The 25,954-nt window shown below is 37.4% G+C and overlaps 2 protein-coding genes across 2 annotated transcripts; both read left to right on the top strand.

Moving 5' to 3' along the window:
- The first annotated feature begins 5,880 nt into the window (after nt 1–5,880).
- On the top strand, nt 5,881–13,899 carry LOC146324436 (receptor-type tyrosine-protein phosphatase C-like). Its single transcript, XM_084723785.1, has 14 exons — nt 5,881–6,007; nt 7,503–7,634; nt 7,853–7,882; nt 8,729–8,992; nt 9,097–9,348; nt 9,446–9,559; nt 9,865–9,999; nt 10,123–10,275; nt 10,727–10,873; nt 11,728–11,939; nt 12,025–12,085; nt 12,229–12,334; nt 12,574–12,605; nt 12,809–13,899. The coding sequence occupies exons 1-14, from the start codon at nt 5,941–5,943 to the stop codon at nt 12,856–12,858; spliced, it is 1,755 nt and encodes a 584-aa protein (XP_084579911.1). The 5' UTR covers nt 5,881–5,940; the 3' UTR covers nt 12,859–13,899.
- A 153-nt stretch (nt 13,900–14,052) lies between these two features.
- On the top strand, nt 14,053–18,439 carry LOC146324437 (uncharacterized). The gene is made up of 5 exons (XM_084723784.1): nt 14,053–14,335; nt 17,173–17,208; nt 17,434–17,547; nt 17,853–17,987; nt 18,111–18,439. The coding sequence occupies exons 1-5, from the start codon at nt 14,272–14,274 to the stop codon at nt 18,362–18,364; spliced, it is 603 nt and encodes a 200-aa protein (XP_084579910.1). The 5' UTR covers nt 14,053–14,271; the 3' UTR covers nt 18,365–18,439.
- Nucleotides 18,440–25,954: the final 7,515 nt, after the last annotated feature.

Here is a 25,954-nt window from a genome sequence, read left to right on the forward strand (position 1 = left end):
GCTGTTATTGTCTCATCAACCTTAATTAATGAGATTGAGTATTGTGACAAATTCCTGTGCTAATTACAGATGCAAAAATATGTGTTTTTAAGTTTTGAAAGATTGCGTGCTCCCCCTTATTATGCCTCACATTGGTTTGGTTCACTGCTACAGCCCTGGGTCTCATTTTACTGCCAGAATACATAATATATGAATAAAGTGGCTACCAACAAATCTAACAAGTCATTCAGATCATCAGAGGAAAGTCAGAAATATATACAAATCTGTTATTTAGTAATTTATTCCCATGCTGTAATCTTAGTCAGCGCTCCTCTGGCAGCAGCTCGGTGACTCCTCGTCTCATCATCGCATCATGTGCTGGAAACTGACAGCTTTTACTGGGTTTATGGGGACACTCTGTGTCTCTGTCAGTCTGAAAAGTTATCATTATCCCCACCAGCCGTGGCATCAAATATCCGCCCTTGTTTAAGTGTTAGCACTGTTTATTAGTTTTCTTTAATTAGCAGAAATGACAAAAATATTTTCTTTATGTTAGAGTATCTTTAATGCTCGCATTATTGAGGAATGTAATAAAGGTTTCTAGATTTCCTCAAACGCTTTTTGTCTGTTTCTCAACATGCATAATGCATTTGTTTTCTACCAGTAAAGAGCAATAAATACACTTGTATCCACTGATGAATTTAATAGCATATAAAGAATGTGGTGATGGAGACATGAGCTTGTTTTTCTTGAGAGGCCGCTGTGTTGCTGTTTTATTGTGGCTTTGTTATATTTTAATATGTTGTGATTGGCTGCTATCTCGGCCAGGTCTCTCTTGTAAATGAGATTTCCAATGTGAATGGGACTTCCTGTTAAATAAAGGTAAAAGAATAGAAAACAGAAATAAAAATAAATACATAAATAGATAAAAAATAAATAAATAAATAAATCTAAATAATCTCTCTCAATCATCACATATGACTGACTAGAAATGTGTGATGGTGTCTCTCTCGTACCAACAGCTACGGACAAATCCTGCATATTCTACCTTTAGAGGTATAATCAGCAGGATTTGTCCCAGCTGCTCATAAACGCACCACAACAAGAGTTTATTGTTGTGTCTCATTCCCAGATCATCAAACACCAGCATTTTGTGATGGTGAAGCGTCAGAGCACAGCAAAATAATGAGAAATAGAGGCAGAGGGCAGGGTCTCTGCAGACTCCACCACACACTTATAGTGGCTGAGAGGAATCATGTTTCTGAGTCCATTACGTTGCTTTTTTTCTTTCATATTTTGACTTTAAATGATCACAAGTGAAATTATCGAATTGACAGGCTATATTTACACACATAATATTAATTCCAGCTGCATTAAACAACATCATGCATGAGCCTTTTTGGTCAAATGATATGATTATCCATTTAACAAACCTCTTGTCTGCTGCAAAACATATTGATGCTATATATTTTAAAAGGACTCACCAGTAAATTTAAACTGCAGTGAAGACTTTTCACCACAAGATGGACTTAGGGATGCATGGAGTTGGGATGTGCTGTATGGCAAACGGCAGGGGAAAAAAAACAGCATGCTCTCTAACTTTTTCAAAAAATGGTTCTTTTTCATATTAAGCTCAGAACACAGAGCCAGTTTCAAGCAACATATAAATATCTGTATACTATGAAGCAGAGGAGTCCATGAGGGTGGGGCTTCTGGCCAAACAGCTCGTGTATTAATTCCAGATATTTACTTTTGTTTGTTTTTACTGTGTTCAGGGCTCCATGGGAGCAATTTTTGCTGTGATGAAACTGAACAGCAGTCCCTGTGGAGTTCATTACAGGGAGAGAGCCAGTGCCCACCCCCACTGCTCCCTGGCCAAGAGGGATTTAGAGGACCCAGAGGGATGGCTCAGTTTGGTGGGTGGAGCGGAGGGAACCTACAGAATCGAGTGAGGGCGTGGTGAGAGGGGGGTTCTCAAGGGAGGCAAGAAGGAAGGAGACCATAAACACTCAGCTAATGACCTCAAACACACCAACAACACAGCAGAAATTAATGGAACAGCACAAATGAAGACATTCACTCCTGGAGCAAATGGCAGAATGTTTTCTTTCTTTAGACCGGCGGAGAAGACGGCATCTTTTTTGTGCATTTATCAAAAGTAGTTCCTCGTGTGTTTTTGAGTTGTTGGCCAGGCGATAATACTGTTGGCCTGTAAGCCTGGAGCTATTCAGTCCCAGAGCAAATGGATCTGAGAACAAAACTTCACAAACAAGAGGCACACTCTCTTCTTCAGGCTTCAGAGTGTGTTTAAAGATCACCAAACCTGCAGCTCTCCTCTTCATTTTGGGTCACGCAGAGTTTTAAACCAGCAGTGCAATAAAGGGATAGTTCAGATTATTTGGACTAGGGTTGTGTGAGGTAATCAGCTCCCAGTTTGGAAAAGCAGAGAGGGGCCCCAGCACCAGAGCCAAGCAATGAACTGCTGAAACAAAACATATTTTAGAAACTTAAAAAAAAAAAATCTATATCAGTTATAAGACTTTCACCACTTTACTTTGCTGTCAGAAAGCCTTTTCCAGTGGGGGAACTGGGAGTTGCTGGTCTACTGCTGCTTCATTGTGTGATTGTGTGGCTTTGGTGAATCCAAACTATCCTTTTAAAACCTGGAAGTAACACAATAACGCAAGAAAAACCTTACAAATAGAGGCAGTGGTAGACCAGCAACTCCTGTGTTCTGTGAGGTAAAATGACTGATTTTGCCCATAGAGTTTTTTTGTTTGTTTTTGGCAAGAACAATATTTGGTTTATACAGTGGTGGTGTCCCTCCAGAAGAGGCCATATGATGGGAAGTTAAAGCAATGTAGAAATTTTTTAGGTGGAGTTTTTTTTATGTGGCTAAACTACAATGTGCTGCTCATCCCATCCAGAGCAGCTCATCGCTCAGCTTCTCTAAAGTCTGACTGCCGTCTGCTGCAGGTAATAAACTGTGTCTGCCATCAACCACTTAAAGTTTTTAAATACAGAAAACAGGTTGCAAGGAATTAAAGCAAAAGTCGACCCTGTCTGATGTTACAGTTAAAGCAGGAAAGATTTTCAGCTGTAACAGTGTGAGCCGTGGTCGTAACACAGCTGAAAAACATAATTACAATTCTATTTTTAGATTTTTTAAAAAACATATTTGAGTTAGTCTGTTTAGTTGTTGTACATAATTTAACTTTTAATTTCCTACCTCGATGTTTTTGTAATTGATTCATGTCAGATGACAGATGAAACACTTTCATTTGTCAGTAAAGTTCTCCATCTACTAACTCGTGTCTTATTATTAATGTAATTTTTTTTTTTCTTTATGTTTCTATTGTAGTATTTCTATTTTTATTTTGAGCTGTAATAGGTACTAGTAGTAGTTTTTAGAAACAGATTAGTTGTGGAGTGTAACTAATTACATTTACTGTACTAAGTACTTTCAAAGGACTTGTACTTTACTTGAGTACATCCATTTTATGCTACTTTCTTCTCCTACTTAACTACATCTCAGAGACAAATGCTGTACTTTTTACTCCACTATTCTTATCTGAAAAGCTTTAGTCATTAATTACTTTTCAGATTACAGTTTTTTCTTGTCCTTCCTGTCTGGTGAAAACTGTATTTCCAAATTGGTGACTCTGGATTTGAGATTTTCTGAAACTGGTGGAAGCATGCGTTATGGGTTGAGTAACTATATTATTGGTTCATAGTCTTGATTTATTAATGTTTGACACATGCTGGTTATGAATGAATCTAGCTGACATCGGCAAATCAAAGGTGTTTATTTTGATTGGCCGGAAAATTGTCTCAAAATGAAATTATTGTGGCTTGTTGGTTTGTGCCGAGTACAATACCTTTTCAGTTTATCACAAGACGTGTAAGACATACTGAATTAAAAACCTTTATTGCACACATGATGATTTTGAGGAAGATGACACCTCTTGGGGTAATAAAACGTGGATTATAAAGTTTTAATTCTGAACTGTGAGCTTGACTTGATGCTGTAGAAAACATGGAAGCAGGTAAGAAATATTTTTGTGGAGGATGAGCTCTGGCTGAGGAGTCAAACGATGTCTCCTGTGGACTCTTGAGAGTTTGGGGTGAGTACTTTGGGGTTTATAGTGGTTGTGGTTCATTTTAAATTTCTGACAGTCATTTTGGCTGCTATATTACATAACAAAGCTGACATCAGATCATTTTGTGCTGCTGTAGAAATCTGTGGGTTAGGAGGTGTGTCGGCTCTTTCCAGCGCTGCTAGCCAGCTGTTTGTCCTCCATCTCAGTGGCAGTGAAGGAAAACAGGCTGTTTGTTTGTGGTTTTAAAAACTGTAAAAACTTACTCTTACATCTCTGAGCAACACAATAGTGGTCTCCCTTTTGTCTTCTTCCCTCCTGTACCTCAGCTGTCTCCTTCTTCCACTGTCTCAGTTGTTATCTGTCTCTATGGGCCCCATCTTACACTCGGGGCAAAGCTGTTGCCCCGCTGGTGCAAGTGCTTTTGCTCTCTTACACCAACACAAGTGTCATTTTTGCCATGTCTGCAAGATAGCAAATGCACTTGTTCCTGGTCTGTGCAGCCGTGGACAGGAGGTCTAAACATGAAGGCAAAACGAAGGCGTGGCCCGGCGTGTTTGCTCTCTCATGCTTGATGCATTGGAGCAAAAACCGCTTGCGCTTTAGACCAGCTAAAACCAGGTCAAAGCATAAAGTAGGAGTGTGGATTAGTAAAGTGTCATTTGAACATATTTTCTATCAGCAATAAAGTGTAAATATTGAAGTTAAAAGCGTGTGTGTGTGTCTCGTGCTTGGCTGAGATGCACACACGTCTCCACAATCACAGAAAAACAAGGATTAAACAATTGGACTAGGGTTGATCTATAACATACAAAATGCACAAGACACTATATTTGACTGCACACATCCGGCCCGACCCGGAGAGAAAAAGGTCTGTGTGCTTCTGTCAGAGCTGGTTATCTGTGCATAATTTTGCGCACTTCAAACTTCAGAAACTCTTTCTGATTGTTTCATCGTGGGACAGAGGAGCGAGGATGGGAGGAGGAGAAGAAGGAGGAACACAGACCGCCGCATAACTGCTCCTCTACCCGGCTCAGGTGGGCCAGCAGAGCCGGGCAGCTTCGTGGCTGGACTGGGTCAGTTTGCCTCCCCTCTAAAATTCACTTTTGCAGGTGTTAATGTAAAATAAACTCTTTCCACATGAAGCTGTTTTGGAGACGTCCTGTCGTCTCCATATATTTTGTGCTCTTGCACCTTCACTTCTCGAACCAGGAGATCTGTGTCCTCGCTTTGAAAATCTTTTCTCTCTGTTTCCTCCTGGTAAATCCACCGTCATGCTGCCATCACTCGCTCACCTGCCTCTTAAAGGTGATGAGAGGCAACCCTCTGATTGGTTTATTGCATGTTTGGCCGAAACTCTCCTGTGAATTAATGAGGGCACTTGGGCACACCTGATAGGTGTATCTCGCTTTGCACTGGTGGTGCAAAGAGTGGGGCAGGGCGAAATATCACTCCCGCCCCTGGGACAAGACGGCAAAGGTGTATTTGGACACAGCTTGAATAAATTAAATCCATTGCGCCTTGTACTTTAGAGCTCAGGCAGAACAATATGGTGGGTGCTTGTTTTTCCTCTGAAATGCTTACATTCGTCATGATGGGAAGTTCATTTAGTGAACCATCATAACTTTTTGACTGTGTCATGTCCTCTTAAAGCATGAAAGCCAAGGAACAGCGGATGTGATGTTGTGAAAAGACACGTTTCTCATGACTGATAAGTGTTACACACACATTTAAATAGACACATGCAAATTTCTTCTTAAAATTTTGCACCAACTCAAAAGAGGAAATTTGACTTCTTCATTTCCATGTGAATATATTCTCTTGGCCCCCACTTGTGCACATATCTGCACCCTAACAGCTGGATATGGCAGCGCTCTGTGCTCCTCTCAAGATCCTGCTGCTCTGGCCTGGAATCATCTGTTTGGCCGACTGTAAGTAACAATTTTTAACATCAATGTAATGGAATTTTTTTTCTTTTCTTTTCTTTTCTTTCTTTTTTTTTAAGGGATTGTGGTAAAAACAAAAGCGTTTTATGAAATTATCTCGTCTCTGAATCTATCAGCCTCAACTTTGCAAGATATTAAAAAAAAAGATTTTTTAATAAATAGATAAATGTATGTATACACAGACATACATACATATATGTATAAATACAGACATAAATTTAGAAGCTTATTTTCCCTCCAGGCAGCAGCTTGTACAGGTGCTGACTTGCACGTTCTCCACCCGACACTCATTCCTCTCATGTAGAACTCACTGCTTTTTATAAAGGCTTAAATGGCAAATGTAGTGAAGTAAAAACTAGATTACTGGCTCAAAAATATGCTCAATTAAAAATCAAAATACAGTTCAAAGTAACGTGAGAAGCACTTTTTCCTTAAAAAAAAAAAAATTATTTCACTTGTGTGTTACTTGTAACCATTGACATATATAGAGATGGACGACATGACAGTTCCCCAAAAGTGAAGCCAAAGCCTAATCAAGATATCCAAGTACACGTCAGATATTAGAGGTAGAACGGGTCGTCGCTGGTCCTCGGTCCATACAGATCACACACCCCACGGCTTGGCCACCATGTGATCTGAATCTAAAGTTAACAATCATAGCCTGAAATACAGTTTCACTGTCGCATTTAGTTTTTGAAGTTATAATTCCCTGAATTATAGAAGGAGACAGATGCACACTGTGTTTTACTCTGCAGTGCAGCGAGGCAGCGAAGCCTAAAAAACAGAAGAGAAAATAATTAAAATATAAAATATAAAATAAAATGAAAGTAATTTAATCCTAATCACACTTTTTTCTTTTTTTCTGATTCAAAAAATGATCCGATCTGTGATTCAAAACCATGATATGATCCAAAGTGTGCGTTAAGTCATTATAGGTACTTCTGATCACACTGATGTATGTTAAAGTTTTATTTTTCTGATCAGTTTTCTGACCCAACACCTGTTGTAGGACTGTGATGAGATACCAGCACTGCTGAGGTGCTACATGTAACTTTTAACTTTGTGATGTTGCTTTTAGCCTGATTTTTGTTTTCGTGGGATCCAGGTACTACAACCCTCTCACCTGCACGCATCGAACCAAACCCCACTTTACCTTCAGTCAGCAGCGAATCAGTCACCTCCTCTACTCCACGCACCATGACAACAACACCTGTCATGTCTTCAGCCAACCCGATAACCACACCCAAACCTCCACTCACCTCGCCAACCCTCAACTCAATCTCCTCCACTCAGGCATCCGATTCATCTATCATGTCCGGTAACGTATCCAGCCTCAGCTTACAGTTTTATAGGACGCATTAGTGTTGCATTAAGCCTGATGTTATCTCGAAAGAGTGGTCAGGATTTGTATCAGGTAGGACTGTTGGCAGTAAAGCATTTCTATGTGAAGGTGACCTCCAGCATGTTCTCCATCCTACAGTCACCACTCCTCCTGCAAGCATCTCACCCTCACCCACAAACCCTGCATCCATCGAGACAACAGATTCTCAGGCAAACACCACTCAAACCCAGACCTCACCTCCAAACACCACAGAGACTGCCAACACCACAGGTTGGAACTTTCTCTCTCACAACCCAACACCTGTTGTTCTTATATAGGACAGTGATGAGATACCAGCACTGCTAAGGTTCATACGAGTTCATCAGCTCATAAAATACAGACACATGCTTCATTTAAAGTTACTTTGGAAGAGAAATTTCAAAGTTTTATAATCATGTATTAACATTTTGTTGTTTTCTTTTCTAATATAATTTGGATGTGTTCTCTAGATGCCACACAAGCTCCTCCAACTCCACAGTGTGAGTATCAGAATTACTTTTCATATTATCATTTTGGGTGGAGTTAATTGAGTTAGTTACCCATAGTCAGTTTATTATCTGCAGGTAATGGAAGCTCAGCAGTGTACTGCTACGAACAGGGTCAGCAGCAAATTGTATTTTATCCACCTTTAAAATATCATTATCAGTTTAAAAGTGTGTGTTATATTTAGATTTTTTTGTTAAGACATTACATTGACGTCGGACAGTCTTTTCCGATCAATATCACTGTCACTTAATATCAACCACACTCCCTGTGCAAAATGTCACCTTGCAGAAAACAGGAGTTGCTGCCTGGATCTGTTAGTTTGTTTGTGTTATTGTGTGACTTCAGTGGATCCAAACTAACCCTTTCAAACACCAAAGTTACACAATAACACAAACAAACTAACAGATCCAGGCAGCAAAACACCATCAGACCAACAACAACATGTTCTGTGAGGGAAAATGACTGATTTTATCAGTGGAGTCTGGTTGGTTTGGAGAGAGCGACAGGACAGGAACGGCTGTCTGCCAGCAACAGAAAGCAGCGAAAATATTCTAAATATAAGGAACACCTGAACTGATACTGATATTTTACTTTTAACTCAGTCCACAGCAGTATGGCTCAGCTTCCTACACCAGCAGTGCTGCTGCTTCTTCAAACTGCCACCTGCTGAACATAATACACTGACTATGAAGAAGTTCCTCATACAGCCTCACTTCAAATAATCCAAACTGTCGTTTTAACGCAACTTGTACAGGAACAAACTGTCTGAGATCAAGAAATACCATCAGGTAGTTTACATTAAGTAAGAGATTTCATAATTCTGTTGATTTTGTTTGCAGGTTCTTACACTGTGAGACCCTTCAGGTCTGGCCTCCAGATTACCATCAACAGCTTTACCAATGACACCTACCAGGTTAACATTAATGAGAAAGGCCAACCAGGAAGGAAATATGACTTTCAGTTCTCCAGTCAAACCCCATCACGTGAAATCAACCATCTGAAGCCCTGTACTGATTATGAGCATCATGTGTCATTTATTAGTATTAATGGCAGTGGAATCCTCTGTAACGGCTCTGAAACTACAACACAGACAAATTCAACGAGTGAGTAAAACTTCTTTAATGATAATTGTTGAATTGCATCATAGTTTCTCTTCATCAAAGAAATGAGACTGTGTGTGAAACAGGAAGATGTTTCTGTGTTTCAGGTGAAGGTGACATTACAGTCATTGTCGGTGCTGCCAGCTGCATCCCTGGATCAGTTTGTTACCGTAGTGACTGGGACATCAGCTCTTCACTGTCAGCATCAAATAAGAATCGATCTGAGCAATGCAAAAATGATAGTAAAACATTCTGCATCAAACCTGATTACAATGACATTTGCTCAAATTTGACTACAACCTTCACTTCAGGAAACTGTGCGGATTCTTCCTTTAACATCACCACAATCATCCCTGTTGGTATGTACAGTAGAGTCCACCTGTATCATGAGCTGCATGTGCTGTAGACATTACTTCATCATGTTTAATGTGTGTGCTGTTCTCTTCTTTTACACAGGCTTCTCAGATCCAAGTCAAATAAATCAGAAACCTCTAAATCAACTTCCTGCAGAAATAAACACAAAGTTTCCTCCAAACTGTGTTGGTCTCACCGTGAATTACACCTGTCAGGGTGAGTAAAGACTGAAGTAAAGAGACTTTATGAATGGATTTACATGTCAGTAGGTGGAGATAATGTTCACTATTAGAGGCAGAAAAGACAATGAAAACCAGTTTCACTGAAAACTGAACTCATCTGAATTATCTTTGGTGTTCAAGGAAGTTGAGGCTTTGTGACCTCTGAGAATCACTTCTGATAGAAGATTCATTTATTGATTTGGTTTGAATTTAATCAAACTCCAAAAGATAACAGCTCACAGTCACTGAGGTACAAATACCAGCTGATGAAGAAATGTTGTCTTTCTTGTGTCTCATCAGAAAAAGAAAAACCCGATGAGTCCAAGGAATTGTCAGATCTGGAGCCCTTCACAGACTACAGCTGTACTGGTCAAGTCAAGGAAAACAACGTCCCCATAACAAACACAACTGCTGTCTCTGTCCGGATTGACTGTGGTGTGTTGATATTCACTTTACCTCAGTGCAGTGATGAGAACAATAAGCTTTATCCTAAGATAACTTTGGATAAAAGGAAACATCAGATACTCAGTGTTACACATTTATCATGTTTTCTTACAGATCCTAAAATAATCAATGTAAAGCCGAGTGTAACTGACACCTCCATCAGTCTGAGGTGGACCACGACCAGTCAGAACTGTCCAAACGTCCTTCCAACACTCGAGAAACTTTCTTATGTCTGCAGTTGTTCACCTGCCAACAAATGGACACACGGTGAGTTAAATAATTTAGATGAACTCTTTAATTATTTTATTCCCTTTAGAGGAATGCTCCTTTGGACGTGTTTGGAGATCCTTTCACTGGACATTTGAACTAAATAGTTAAATAAAGTGTGGACATTTGAATCATCCATGGACCCACAGAGCTTCATGCTTTAACATGCTGAGTGACAGAAGGTGGAAATAATCTGAGATGAGATACCAAGTTACAGTTTGATTAAGAAGATTCTTAAAACTGACATGAAATATGACACAGAATTAACACTGAAGTGTCGTAGTTTAATATTCTTATTTACATATGAAGTGAATCAAGTCAGAAAAAAACTATTGATTTATTGATTGGTGTCCATTTTGTTGTCACTTAATAAATAAATTGACCAACAAACAATCTGCTGTTGTATATTGTCTTAATTTTGTGTTTGTTGTTATTCAATCAAACACAACAGTTGAAGGTCAGAAAGATCAAGCAGGAGGAAGATGTGATGTTACTGGACTGGAAAGATTCACCGACTACAGCTGTGACATCCAAACCAAATACAACAACAAGGAAGTTGGTCAACCGACGAAAGTTACACAGAAAACTGAGGCTGGAAGTAAGTGTCCAAGAAAATGTTCTTCTTTTGAGCAAGATTACATGTGTATGATACAAACAGAGCGTCCTGAGTATTTATTTATGAAGGCTGTGTATTTCACATACTGTTGAATATCCCTTTAAGACAACTGTGTGGCTGTAAAAGTTCATATCTTTATGAAACTTTTTCTAAGATCATTTAAACTGTCGATGTATTCTGGGAGAAAACTGACATCATGTGACTCTTGTAGGAGAAATATGTTTATTGTCAGTGTCTCTGTAGAAATATATCAGCCTCAGTCAGTTCTGATCTGTTCATTTATCACAGCTCTGATACCACAGTATAATATTAGAAATGTTCAATTGTAATCAGTTGGTACAATGATAATTAAAAATGATTATTACATTATATTTATGATAGTATGATATGATCATATAATGATATTAGATTTATATTCACTATAAATGCTGAATTAAATAACTCAGTTAAATAAATAAATGAAGCATAATTAACTTTGACAAGTAATTCTGTTAAATGAGAAAAACAACAAAAAGTGTTTTCTTATAGTTTCCTTTTAAAAATTTAACTTTAAAATAGTGTCAGAAAATTTATTTAAATTCTACTTTTAAATTAAACATTTTTAATTATTTATATGACATAAATGATCATTTAAAGGCACATAAGAATACAGAATAGTAACTTTTAATGACAACACATTTTCTGATATTTTTATTTCTGTTTTGATAATCAATAGATCAATACTCTGTCAGAGTTAAAGCTTCTGTTATAGGGAAGTAAAATATCACTTTAACTGTGTCTAAGCTTACATGTTGTATCTAAAGGGAAATCTGTTGTTTTTCTTCTCTTTCTTACAGAACCTGAAGTTATTAAACATGTGAAGCTGGATCTTCCAGAACATAATGTGATTCATGTCTCCTGTGATTATAAAAACAAACAATTTAATGGACCTGAAGGGAAATTCATCGCACGTCTTTATGACGACAGCGGCCTTGTGGATGGGGATGAAAACAGAAACTGTGTTTTTGATTTCCGTGATCTAAGCTACTCTACGAACTACAGAGTGGAGGTTTGTGTCACAAGATTTTTCCATCTTTATTCTTCATATTTCTTCAGATGGTTCATTCTGATTAACAGATTTTCTGTCCTTTCAGCTGACGGCTTTCAACGGAAAACTCAAGAGCAAACCTGAGATAAAACATATTACAACTTCCTGTATGTGCAGTTTTAATTCATTCAACAAATTGTCTCTGAATGTTCAGTTAAATCATTTGACACTTTTGTTTCTGACTGTAGAAATCCATTTCTATCTATCACATATTTTAACATGTTTTTTTTATTCTTCCATCATTTTACAGACAATGACAAAGCTCTGATTGGTACTTTGGTCTTCTTCATCATCTTCATCATCATCATTGTCGCCATGGCTGTGAGGATCTATGTAAAGTGCAGAAAGTCCAGAAAGTAAAAATCATTTAGCATCTACTCTCCTCCTTCTCTCACATTGTTCCTGTTTTTCTTTTCAGAAATGATTTTCCTGCTAAAGAAATATGCGTCCATGAGTTTAAATCATAGTTTTACTTTGTCACTGACAGCTGTAGTGTGACAGGAGTGTTTACACTGTGTGGCTCTTTGTAAAATATTCTCTATTACTTCTTCTTCACATTTTATTTCTTGAATCCAATCATCTGTTCTCTCCACAGTGTGGATGAAGACATGATGCTTCAGACAGCGAGTGAGTGAACTTTAGCTTCTTTACTACAGTTGTGTTTCAGTAAACAGCAGTCGCATTCAGCAGCTATAGAATATTAACACATGGGAGCGCATGTTAGAAACTATTTAAAATAACTTGCAGTTGTAGCACTTTTGCATGGTATAGTTATCCAAAGAGTAGCAGACATTATTGTTGCAGTGTTTCCTTTTTGTTTGTTGTTGCAGTTTACGTTAATGTTCGACCTCCTGGACAGCATCATGAAGACGCTCGCTGATGAAGAAAGGCCTGATGGAGCTGCCAACCAACTCATCATTTACTCTTTGTCTTTATGTGTGCTTTCTGCTTCTTTCCATTTTAAATGTGATTTTAAAATGTTTAACTTCCCTTCTGATGTCAGCTAAGAGCTCCAATAATTGGTTTAGTTTCAGTGATTAAACTTGATGGAACAGATTCATTTTCCGTTGGTAAACATTAATAAACAGGTTGTTTTTCGTGGGCAGAGTTCAGGCGGAGGCAGAAAAATCACCTCCACATGTCAGCTGACACCCGTTTCTTAACTATGGTGATGAAAATACGAGCTCTTCTGAATACGTACAGTCAGTCACTCTCCAGGACCGCGACCGACCGACACCCTCACTCAGTGGACGGACGATCTTTCTACTCTTGCCACAGGATTGGGCGATCGGACAAAAATATTTGTAACTGATTGAGTCTGTCATCGGTTGTTTTGTGGGCACACAGTACACACCCACTGAGCCAGAGGACAAGTGAGAATCAAACAGCCTGCAGAGCCAGAATATTCTCACCTTCAGTGTCGTTAATATAATGGAAAGACTGAGCGAGACCGTTTTGGTGTGTTCCATTTTGTTTCAGTCAAGTTTAAATGAAGTGTTTCATGAAGTTAACAAGGAATTTAAAACTCTTCTTAGTTCCCCCAGAAAAGAGAAACTTGAATTCAGAAGGTGATCTGTTGTACTGTAGATTTTCTTTCTTGTCATTTTCTTTTTTTTAGTTCATTTTAGTTATTTTGTCACAGCTTACACACATTTCCCAGATTTGATCTTGTTGTGTTTAACCATAGTTGTGTTGCAGCAGCAGCTGGTCTGTGTTAATATGCTGATCATGCTTCTTTACAAACTCAGTTTAATAAATCGATTGAACTCTTCACAGCACTTTGATTCAACTCATCATTTCAAGTCAAAAGATTTGAAGTTAGAAGAACTCATGTTTATAAGTTCTGAAGTGTTCTGAAAACAAATACTGAAAATGTGAAGTTTAATGAACTTGAAGAAATGTAATAAACTTTTTCAGTGTATTGTGGACGTCTGTTACAGTAGTTTGTTGTAACATATCAAATTCTACTGAAGACAGAATCCAAATAGTAAATCAGCAACTAATAGAGATATTAAACTAAATGAAGAAAAGAGAAGAAACCAGAGGTGATGTTTAGATAACAGAGGACTTCCTGTTTGCCAGCAGAAAAGCAGCTTCCTGTTACCAAATTAAAAGTATGAGAGATGAGATGTGATCCCTCCCACTCATCTGACTCGACATCAGTGCTGAGGTCCAAAGTGTCAGAAAGCTGCGTCGAAAGTTAAAACTGAGACCAATTCTTCGTGAGTGGGTGAAAATGTGCGTATAGAAAAACCCTGCATGAAAGCAGCTGCACACGTCCGAACAGCTGGATATGGCAGGTCTCTGTGGTCTGAAGATCGTGCTGCTCTGGACTGGAATCATCACTTTGACCAACTGTGAGTAAACAGAACCATCAGAAATGTCAATGGAAAAATAAAGAGACTCATCAATAAAAAGTATTTTGCAAAGTCATATCATTGTTATCGGTTATCCTTAACTTTGCAGTTTTTAATGAAATAATATTTCATGTTATACGTGTTGTGGCACAGTGTTGGGAGGCGAGAAATATTTCATGATCCTGATAAATTTGTTTTTTTGAATATTGAAATTAGGGCTGTTACAATATTAGATATTGACTACAGATTATCATGGTCAAAAGAATTCAAAATAACAGAATTATCACAATATTTATAAAGAACAAAAGTACTTTCAGTCAAATTCATCTTGAACTTTGTTTATTGTGTGTTTTGTCACTTTTAAATAAATAAGACTGAAAATACGGGTGCAGGGGAAGCAGAGAGAGATCATGTCAAACACACCACATGTGTAAGAGGCCCTGGATTATTTACACTAAATGATCATATATGTATTTTTAACATGATATCAATATTTAACTAATTTTAAAAATATAACCGTGTGAGAATTCCTGCAACTGACTAATTAACAGAATAAGAAATAATATAAGACAGTTGTGAAATTTATTTAAGATTGTGATAATTCTGTGTTTTGAAGGCAACATGAGACGTTTTATAGTTGAAGTCTGTATAAAAAAGTTATTTAACTCATCATTAATAACCATCAGTGACCTTCTCTCCATTATTAAAAAAAAAGATTTAAATAAATTAAATAATTATTATTGAACAATAAATAAAATAATTGAAATAAATGATCATGTGAAATATTTGGCTGTTGAACATTCTTGACATTTATTCTGACAGCAGAAGCCCTGAACTGTCTCTGAACACACCGTGATATTTATTGATGGCAGCGGAGGAGAAACGCTCTGTGACCTCGCTGGAGATAAAACTGATAACTAATAAAATGGATGAGTGAGAAAATGTTTCTGTTAACTTTACAAATGTGAGAAATACTTGTGCAACATTACGCACAACTTCATCCCTGGATATCTTTGTTACTTCTAGCATAAAAAAAGTGTTTGTTTGTTTGTCCTCATTTGAAATGAAGAAAAGAAAACGACTTAAAGACATCAGATCAGAAAAAAGGTCACAAACAACCCTGGAAGAAACATAATATGAAACTAGAAGAGTGAACTCAGTGGAGTGCAGCTCTCCTCAGGCTACAGACGGTGAAGCACCTAGTTTGTCGGCACATTCAAGGAAACTTTCCCACAATCCAACAACAACACATCAGAAGTATGAAGCATGTATACAGACATCAGCTGACTGATTATTTTGCACAGAGACTCAGTTGTTCATTTTAAATTCACATGTTTCGTGTGTTTGTCTTGTCCTGTGCGTCAGATAAAATTGAACCATACCAGTAACAGTTAACCACTGACTTCATATTTCCTGTGTATCAAATAAACCGCAGCTCAGTATCGTTGGTGTGAAACAGAAAATCAGACTGTGGTCAGAGTCTGTAAGTTTCCATCTAATGACTGAAGACCACATGTTACACAGAAAAGTGAGACGTAAGTGTCCAAAAAAGAAAAATTAGTCATCACCTGTAAAATACTGTAAAGACTGACCCAACTTTTTATTAAGAAAACTGAAAACTTTGTGACGTACGATGACTCTACAAATATGGTTACAAAATGAATATTTGAATTTGAATCAACACAAGATTTACTGACATTATTTATATAAATTACAATAAATGCTGATAATCCAACTGTCAATTATTCCCTGAAATTAATAACAATAGTAGATTTTACATGGAATTGAATTATTTCATTTAACTGATTAATATATCAATAAATGTATGGATTTATCTACTGTTCAGTTAATTTAACAATTACTTTATATGTAAAATAAATATCAAAACCGTGTCTCATTAATATTTCTATATTTTGTTCAATTATATTCCTGAAAAATAGACACATAAAGCACATTAGAATAATGAAAACAGAGTGAAATTTTAAAATTTGTCTCATTTCCAACCTTTTTAATTGACTCCATGTCAGATGTCTGATCTGAAAAATACTGCAACCAGTATTTAGACTTCAAACTTAAACTGGTTATGACATGAAGTCATTTCATCACTGGAGTCATATGTAGGTAAGATGATCACTGGCAGTGAAGTTTTGCATCAGTGTGAGTCAAAGAAAATAACTGATATCAATTACAGACAGTCTGTAACGTTCGTTTTAGCCATTTCTGATTCAAGCGTGGCTGCTAAAGCAAACAGAAAGTATAAAAGGAAGCGGAGCTAAAGAAACCAAACTGTTGTGTCTCTGTCTCAAATACTCCCACACTGCAGATGATCGTGGTGAGGCTGGTTCTCTGCAGTTTGTTCTCCAGGTGAATCCATGTTCTGACCAGGCGCAGCAGTTGATAGCAACGCCTCCACACATGCTATACAAGTCAACGTATTTTTGTAATCGATTATCTTGACAAATCACCCAAACCCTACTGACAACCAGGAGATCAGATCCAGTCAGTTGGCAGCTCGAGGGCCGAATCCGACCCTTTAACAACCTCAACCTTAAACACAGAGACACTTCAATTAAAAAGTAAATCATCTCACGCTCACCCACAACACCTGAAACCATCACGTCAATAGACTCTGAGACAAACACTCAAAACCAGACCACACCTCCAAACACCACGTCCAACACCACAGTGACTGCCACCATCACAGGGAGGAACTTTCTCATTTACAACCAACACCATTTATCATCATGTATGACTGTTACAAGACTGTAACTGTTTTAAAAACATATATTAATGTTTTGTTGTTTCCTTTTCTCATCTCATTTGAATGCATTCTTTAGACGCCGCACTGTCTACTGTAGCTCCGCCTCCACAGTGTGAGTATCATCTTTACATACACTTGTTATAATCATATTAACATTTCTCTGCAGTGTTTTCGCTTTTACTTTGCAATGAATGCAGAGTGTTTGAGTTTCATTCAACATCACCACAATCATCCCTGTTGGTATGTACAGTAGAGTCCACCTGTATCATGAGCTGCATGTGCTGGAGACATTACTTCATCATGTTTAATGTGTGTGCTGTTCTCTTCTTTTACACAGGTTTCTTAGATCCAAGTCAAATAAATCAGAAACCTCTAAATCAACTTCCTGCAGAAATAAACACAAAGTTTCCTCCAAACTGTGTTGGTCTCACCGTGAATTACACCTGTCAGGGTGAGTAAAGACTGAAGTAAAGAGACTTTATGAATGGATTTACATGTCAGTAGGTGGAGATAATGTTCACTATTAGAGGCAGAAAAGACAATGAAAACCAGTTTCACTGAAAACTGAACTCATCTGAATTATCTTTGGTGTTCAAGGAAGTTGAGGCTTTGTGACCTCTGAGAATCACTTCTGATAGAAGATTCATTTATTGATTTGGTTTGAATTTAATCAAACTCCAAAAGATAACAGCTCACAGTCACTGAGGTACAAATACCAGCTGATGAAGAAATGTTGTCTTTCTTGTGTCTCATCAGAAAGAGAAAAACCCGATGAGTCCAAGGAATTGTCAGATCTGGAGCCCTTCACAGACTACAGCTGTACTGGTCAAGTCAAGGAAAACAACGTCTTCATAACAAACACAACTGCTGTCTCTGTCCGGATTGACTGTGGTGTGTTGATATTCACTTTACCTCAGTGCAGTGATGAGAACAATAAGCTTTATCCTAAGATAACTTTGGATAAAAGGAAACATCAGATACTCAGTGTTACACATTTATCATGTTTTCTTACAGATATTGAAATAATCAACACAGAGAAGAGTGTAACTGACACCTCCATCAGTCTGAGGTGGACCACGACCAGTCAGAACTGTCCAAACGTCCTTCCAACACTCGAGAAACTTTCTTATGTCTGCAGTTGTTCACCTGCTGCCAACAAATGGAAACACGGTGAGTTAAATAATTTAGATGAACTCTTTAATTATTTTATTCCCTTTAGAGGAATGCTCCTTTGGACGTGTTTGGAGATCCTTTCACTGGACATTTGAACTAAATAGTTAAATAAAGTGTGGACATTTGAATCATCCATGGACCCACAGAGCTTCATGCTTTAACATGCTGAGTGACAGAAGGTGGAAATAATCTGAGATGAGATACCAAGTTACAGTTTGATTAAGAAGATTCTTAAAACTGACATGAAATATGACACAGAATTAACACTGACGTGTCGTAGTTTAATATTCTTATTTACATATGAAGTGAATCAAGTCAGAAAAAAACTATTGATTTATTGATTGGTGTCCATTTTGTTGTCACTTAATAAATAAATTGACCAACAAACAATCTGCTGTTGTATATTGTCTTAATTTTGTGTTTGTTGTTATTCAATCAAACACAACAGTTGAAGTTGAGAAAGATCAAACAGGAGGAAGATGTGATGTTACTGGACTGGAATCATTCACCGACTACAGCTGTGACATCCAAACCAAATACAACAACAAGGAAGTTGGTCAACTGACGAAAGTTACACAGAAAACTGACATTGGAAGTAAGTGTCCAAAAAAAATGTTCTTCTTTGAGCAAGATTACATGTGTATGATACAAACAGAGCGTCCTGAGTATTTATTTATGAAGGCTGTGTATTTCACATACTGTTGAATATCCCTTTAAGACAACTGTGTGGCTGTAAAAGTTCATATCTTTATGAAACTTTTTCTAAGATCATTTAAACTGTCGATGTATTCTGGGAGAAAACTGACATCATGTGACTCTTGTAGGAGAAATATGTTTATTGTCAGTGTCTCTGTAGAAATATATCAGCCTCAGTCAGTTCTGATCTGTTCATTTATCACAGCTCTGATACCACAGTATAATATTAGAAATGTTCAATTGTAATCAGTTGGTACAATGATAATTAAAAATGATTATTACATTATATTTATGATAGTATGATATGATCATATAATGATATTAGATTTATATTTACTATAAATGCTGAATTAAATAACTCAGTTAAATAAATAAATGAAGCTTAATTAACTTTGTCAAGTAATTCTGTTAAATGAGAAAAACAACAAAAAGTGTTTTCTTAGTTTCCTTTTTAAAAAATTAACTTTAAAATAGTGTCAGAAAATTAATTTAAATTCTACATTTAAATTAAACATTTTTAATTATTTATATGACATAAATGATCATTTAAAGGCACATAAGAATACAGAATAGTAACTTTTAATGACAACACATTTTCTGATATTTTTATTTCTGTTTTGATAATCAATAGATCAATACTCTGTCAGAGTTAAAGCTTCTGTTATTGGGAAGTAAAATATCACTTTAACTGTGTCTAAGCTTACATGTTGTATCTAAAGGGAAATCTGTTGTTTTTCTTCTCTTTCTTACAGAACCTGAAGATATTAAACATGTGAAGCTGGATCTTACAGAACATAATGTGATTAAAGTCTCCTGTGATTATAAAAACAAAAAATTTAATGGACCTGATGGGAAATTCATCGCACGTCTTTATGATGACAGCAACCTTCTGAAGGAGCCTAAAGAGAAAATCTGTGTTTTTGAGTTCCGTGATCTAAGCTACTCTACGAACTATAGAGTGGAGGTTTGTGTCACAAGATTTTTCCAGCTTTATTCTTCATATTTCTTCAGATGGTTCATTCTGATTAACAGATTTTCTGTCCTTTCAGCTGACGGCTTTCAACGGAAAACTCGAGAGCGAACCTACGATAAAACATATTACAACTTCCTGTATGTGCAGTTTTAATTCATTCCACACATTTCTCAACTCAAAGTCATTTTGACACATTTTTCTTTGACAAACAGCACAAAGTTCAGTTTCTGTTCACTCTGTCTTTAACATAACTGTCATCACTTTGATATTCTTCTGTTATATCACTGTTTGTTTTTTGTTTTGTTTTTACAGACAATGACAGTTTAGTAATTCGACTGTTCTTCTACATCATTTTCATCATCTATGTTGTCCTGAATGTGGTGATCTACAAGATCTACGTCTGGAGGCTCAGAAAGTCCATGAAGTAAAGATCGTTTTGTGTCTCATCACCTGCATGTTTGTCACTTTGTCTCCACTGCGTTGTTCGAGCTGTTGCACTTTGTTTTAATTTACAGGAAGAAGAAGGTTGTTAATGCTGATCTCAATTCATCAGAATTTATTCTGTGAAACTAATCATCATCATTTTCTCCACAGAGTTGTGAATGAAGATGTGATGCTTGAATCAACAGCAAGTGAGCAGATTTGAGTTTCCTTGTTTGTCTTCAGTTGTCTTTAAGTAGCAAACAGTGATCACATTCAGCCGTTACAAATGATTCATGATGTTTTTCCTGTTAGAAAGCAACACTTATATTCATTAAAATATCTTCCATTAGGAATTCTGTATTAGAGCACAACAGTAAAAATACTGAAGATTATACTGACTTGTAGCTTTAATGTAACTTGGACAAAGTCTTTTTGTATCGTGTCCATTAAGTTCAGTGAACCCAACAATAAGTTGGACATTTCCTGTTTTTCTGCATCTGTAGGTTATGAGAATGACCCTCGATCTGAACGCTGTCATACAGAGACAGACTTATGAAGAAAGGCCTGATGGAGACCATCCTGATGGAGAAACATCATTTCCTGCTATAAATGTGGACTTGACACATGACTTGGACTCGACTTTTCAAAAAAATCAAAAGACTTGCAGCTCCACTTGGACTTTTAACACCAATGATCCATGGCTTCACTCAGACTTGGACCTTTTGACTTAAAAATACTCGATACCTTCCTCCAAGCCCAAATCCAACCAGTCCGACAGCATAAAGAGAGAACCTAAAGGAAATAATGTTACGTTACTGAACTCCAGCTGGAAAATATTTTACCAGAGACAATTTCATCTGCTAGTCAATAAAATAAAAAATAAACAAATAAAATCATTGCAGCATGCCAGCAGTGTGGGTTTAAAAGTCCAGATGAAGACACAACTTCTAACAACTTTGTTTGACATTCAAAGTTGCACAAAGAACAGTAAGTTAAGGCTCTGTTGTTAAAATGACTTCACCACATTGAAACTCAAAGGTTAGGACTTGACTCAGGACTTGCCAGTCTTGACTTGGGGCTTAACTTGGGATTTGAGAGCAAGGACTTGACTTACTTGTGACTTGCAGTTGCCTGAGTTTTTTGTATCTCAATCATAAACGGGACACCACAGGGCTCAACACAGCCAGGCTTTCTCTGCATGAGCTGCTCGACAAAACCTAAACCCCTGATCAGAGATAACGGGCACCACGACGGTCGTTATCAACTTGCTTTGTTAACTCAGACTTTCTTCTTCAGACTCTGTGCGCTCACATAAAAAGGGCCGTTTGTTGCGTAACTTGACTCTTCTTCTGCACAAAGTGAAGCGATCGCCCACTTCAGTCAAAATGATCAAGTTGTTATAGAGAAAAGCTGTGGAAAACAAAATATATCACGGCAAAAAGCAACACTGTTGCTGCAAATGAGGCAGGAGAAGAAGAATGCTGTCAGAAAATTACAGATAGACTGAATGTGATCTTAATCTTGCCGTTTATTTCTAACATGACAAGTGAATATTAAACTTCATACTCATGCTGTCAGTCTGACGCTGTCCCGTGATGTTAGAGACGTGGAGATCACTTAAGTTTTTGGTCAAATCAAAGTAAAATGAATGTAACTGACTGAAGATTTTTTGTGATAAGTAGAACAGACTGATGAACTTTCTAATCAGTGTTCTGAGCTGCAGTATCAGTGATGGAAAACAGACTTTAAATCGTAAATAGTGGCGGTATTCAAGGTGGTATATAGTGGTTTCATCTTTATTTTAGTGTGTAAATTTAAAGTGTTAACATGATCTGAAGCAAATGGGGGAAAAAATGACTCTGCATCATCAAATGAAGGTTCCCATGGTTACACAATGCATACAGTTTGTGTTTCTGTTATACTGTCTTACATTTCTGCATTATACGGCTTCAATCAGTGATATGACAAACGTACAGCTCAGCAACTATTCAGCGTGGCGCTTTTCACGGACGATTTAATCTGACCTGCTCCTGACCAGGTTATGAGTTTAGCATCCGTTACCATGGTGATCTAGCTGGGTTAACTGTAAAAATGTACCTGTGTATCATGACCTGTGTTTTTATTGTTCACTTAGACTTGACTTTTTGTTCATTTATAATTTTCTAATTAATTGTAGTCATGGCCGATTATGCCACCTAAAGTAAAGGAAGTGGGTTTTTTATGTGTGTTTTTGTTGTTCTCTGTGTTTTGGAGGCAGTACCTTTCATGGCTGCATGACCAATTATTACTTATCATAATAAATCTTTAAAAAATGGAACGTAGATTCAAACTGGCCTTTGTTTTTTAAATCTGTGACATCTATATTTTCTTTGCATACATATGTAACCTGTGGTTTAAGTGTAACTGTGTGTCTGCAGGAGAGAATCGAGAATGCAGTCTGGCGGCAATTCTACGGCCGCCAAAGGCACCAACATTGAAGATATGAAGTAGAGTCTTAGCAAAATATTGTGCAATTTCCTGTGAAAGATAAGTCTTGATCAGCATGTAAAGTTCTTTGAAAATTAGTGTTTCACAGACTCTTATGCAAGAGCAGCGGGCTGTGAGCCGCCAAACTCTGATTATTGTGTGATAACCATCTTTTTTCAGATATAAATGTCATGATGCAGAGGAGCCCTAAGTGGTCGACTCTGTGTCAGCATTATCCTTGTGAGGCTGATGATGGTTTAAAACAGTTGATTTTTAACCCAAATAAATGTCAATATTAACACCAGTATTGATGTGTGTCCTGACAGTCAGTGACTTATTAATTAGTAATTTAGTTTACATTATTCCACTGCCTGTAGTGTTGTTTATCCATCTAGATAGTTTTGGTGTGAGCTGCTGAGTTTTGGAGATATCAGCTTCTCTTCTTTCTTCTCTTGAATATAATGGAACTAATGGAACTCTGCAGTAGAATCTACTGGAACTACTTTCTTTACCTACATGAAACTGCTAACAACAAGTTGTGTGGGTTTCCTTGAGTAACTGCGTCATGACTTCTGGATAGAGACAGTGGTGTTTAATTTTTCAAATGTTCTGGGTTCTTTGGCACTTTGAATGGGCCATTTAGTCCCATCATATTTGACCAATAACTCCAAAACTCTGAAGTTTGATTTTGGTGTGAACTGTCCCTTTAAGTGAGAAAATACCACAGGACATCATATTTACTAGGTACTGATGTTCAGGTAGTCTTCTGTGCCTGGTAAATACTGTATACCACATGGATATCTAGGCCAATAAAAAGTCACTGCAGGATGTAACTAATAGAATCCGGATTAAAAAAACACCAGTGTTTGTTCTATCTGTTCTGTTCTATATTCTTACAGAATATAATGGTAATTATAGGAACATACTTACCATTATCATCATGTGTCAGTTGTCCATCAGAGTGAAAGATCCCAACTTGTAATTGTAAATTCAAGCACACTCTGCTGGTGTGAGGAAGCACAGGCTCACTCTGGCCTTTGAAGTTTAGTCCGTCCTCACAAATGACCCAACTAGACCAGAACTGCAGGTCTGACGCGGCAGAGGCTGCGGCTCTGCGACTGAATCGCACAGGCCAGGCTTCGTAATTTTTGGCATTGCATGAGTACGTGTCCTTTTCCAGTCAAGTGATGTTCTAATCTTTCAAACAGGGACACCTTTTCAAAAGATTAGACAACATTAAAACCTGGTAAGAGCTCCAAGCACTCACTCTAATGTCCAAAAGACATTTAAAAGCTTTATTGCATTTAGATAGCATACAAGGCGTTTGTGATGAGGGTTTTTAATTTGACATGAAATGTTCAGAAAACAACCAAACTACCATAACAATAAATATTAATTCTAATATTTGACTTTCTGGAGAAAGAAAAAAAAAAAACCCTGGACTCTTTAATACCAACTTGACACAGGAGTGCATGGTCATATTTTACATAAAGACAAAAAAAATGCTCCCTACCAAGAAATGGCCCTAATCCTTAAAGTGACTTAGCACTGTGTGTTATAAACAACCCCTTAGTGAGGAGTAAACATAATAAAATCAAAAATAAACCTGTATCTCCATTTCTATGCATAAACATGCACAACCATTACTGCACAGACAGATTTTAAGGCAATGCAACCTGACTTTGCACTGCATGCTGCATGTTCTTACTAACAAGGTGGCAGATAAAAGCAAGATATATGCATTTGATTTTAAAAGAAAGAAAGGCATAAAATTAAACTGTCTGCTGACATCATATTATAGAATGAGAGCTGTTCAACATCTGTTCTCTTTTCTGGGCTGTTTCCATTAAGGGCTATTTTGGCATTGTGACAGGGCATCATTATAAATGTAGCTTTCGAGCCGATACAAAAGGCTCATGCTCAGCGGCCACAGTGTGCAAATACTTGCACCCATCTGTGTGCCCATGAGCATGTTGGTCTTAATATGAGGTGTCATCAGGTGCATTGTTGGAGCATTGCTATCCTGAGGCAGCAGAAAGCGACTGTGCCATTGAAAAACAGCAACCTGGTCTAAAGTCAATGGAGCAGAATTTTCTTGCTATTTAAAGAGTGTGTTATTCAGACTGGAAGATGGACACACACAGGTGGCTTCACAACACACTCACACTCTGCAGTTAATCCACAGGTCATGTGGATTAAGGTAATAATGGATGGTTGCAGGTGAGTGAAACAGGATGATGCCTCTCCACATAGAAAGAGACACTGTACGCATTTACACACACGTCACAGCAGCTGAAACTTCACAGACTGTTTCAATCAACAGGATCGCTCAGGATATGTTAATTAAAACAGCCGTCTAAATCAAGACTTCAATCAGGACTGTCTAAATAAAATGATTTCCTCTGGAGAGTGACCTCTGTCCTTTCAATTTGAAAAATACAGTTTTTAACTTTTGCTGCTTAAATATTAACCATAACTGCTCAGGGACATTACTGTTTAGATAGAAACGATACTGAAAGCAGCCGCTCTAAACACTAGATCAGCTTTTAAATGATATCGCTGTGCAAGGTTTCCAGGTGATTTCTTTGTGTCTTACATTGATATATGAGTGTTTTCTTTAAGGATTTACTTGAAGAGAGAGCTTTCAGTCATTTTAAAAGTTTGCATATGCATAGTAGCAAGTTATGCTGCTGTGCCCCATGTGTAAATGTGCATAGCACCTTTCTTAATGAGGAGACACGTCACTGTATTTCACACACCTGCAACTGACTTCTTAAACTTCTTGAACTTTAACTTCATTTAAATAGTAATGCACCAGAGGCAAGAGCACCTGATTTTTAAAGGGAATGGAAGATGACATTCTGAATTTATGTTATGCCCAAACACACCTATGATCAACCCCTTTGCACGTTGCTCTGCACCAAGATTATGTGCAGTTTATCCGGTAAAAGTGGAGTTGGGTACAACCTAAATGCACCTGCACCACGCACTACAGATCGCCTCAATTAATATGTAAAGTGCTTTAAAGCAAACTAAAAGGTTTTGGTTCTGTACTGGCAATCTTGTTAAGAGAGCACAGAGATAGAAGATAAACAGTAATGTGGGTGAAGATGGTGAAAAAACATAA

The sequence above is a fragment of the Lutjanus erythropterus genome, chromosome 7, assembly GCF_056507025.1.
Source record: "Lutjanus erythropterus isolate fLutEry1 chromosome 7, fLutEry1.hap2, whole genome shotgun sequence".
In the NCBI taxonomy this organism is placed as follows: domain Eukaryota; kingdom Metazoa; phylum Chordata; class Actinopteri; order Lutjaniformes; family Lutjanidae; genus Lutjanus; species Lutjanus erythropterus.

Bases quoted from the DNA above. Each gene is read 5' to 3' on its own strand.
- LOC146324436 (XM_084723785.1), top strand. From the start codon at position 5,941: ATGGCAGCGCTCTGTGCTCCTCTCAAGATCCTGCTGCTCTGGCCTGGA. The intron at 8,993-9,096 runs GTGAGTAAAACT...TCTGTGTTTCAG, and splicing joins AACACAGACAAATTCAACGA to GTGAAGGTGACATTACAGTC. The intron at 11,940-12,024 runs GTTTGTGTCACA...CTGTCCTTTCAG, and splicing joins CTACGAACTACAGAGTGGAG to CTGACGGCTTTCAACGGAAA.
- LOC146324437 (XM_084723784.1), top strand. From the start codon at position 14,272: ATGGCAGGTCTCTGTGGTCTGAAGATCGTGCTGCTCTGGACTGGAATC. The intron at 17,209-17,433 runs GTGAGTATCATC...TCTTTTACACAG, and splicing joins TGTAGCTCCGCCTCCACAGT to GTTTCTTAGATCCAAGTCAA. The intron at 17,548-17,852 runs GTGAGTAAAGAC...GTGTCTCATCAG, and splicing joins CGTGAATTACACCTGTCAGG to AAAGAGAAAAACCCGATGAG.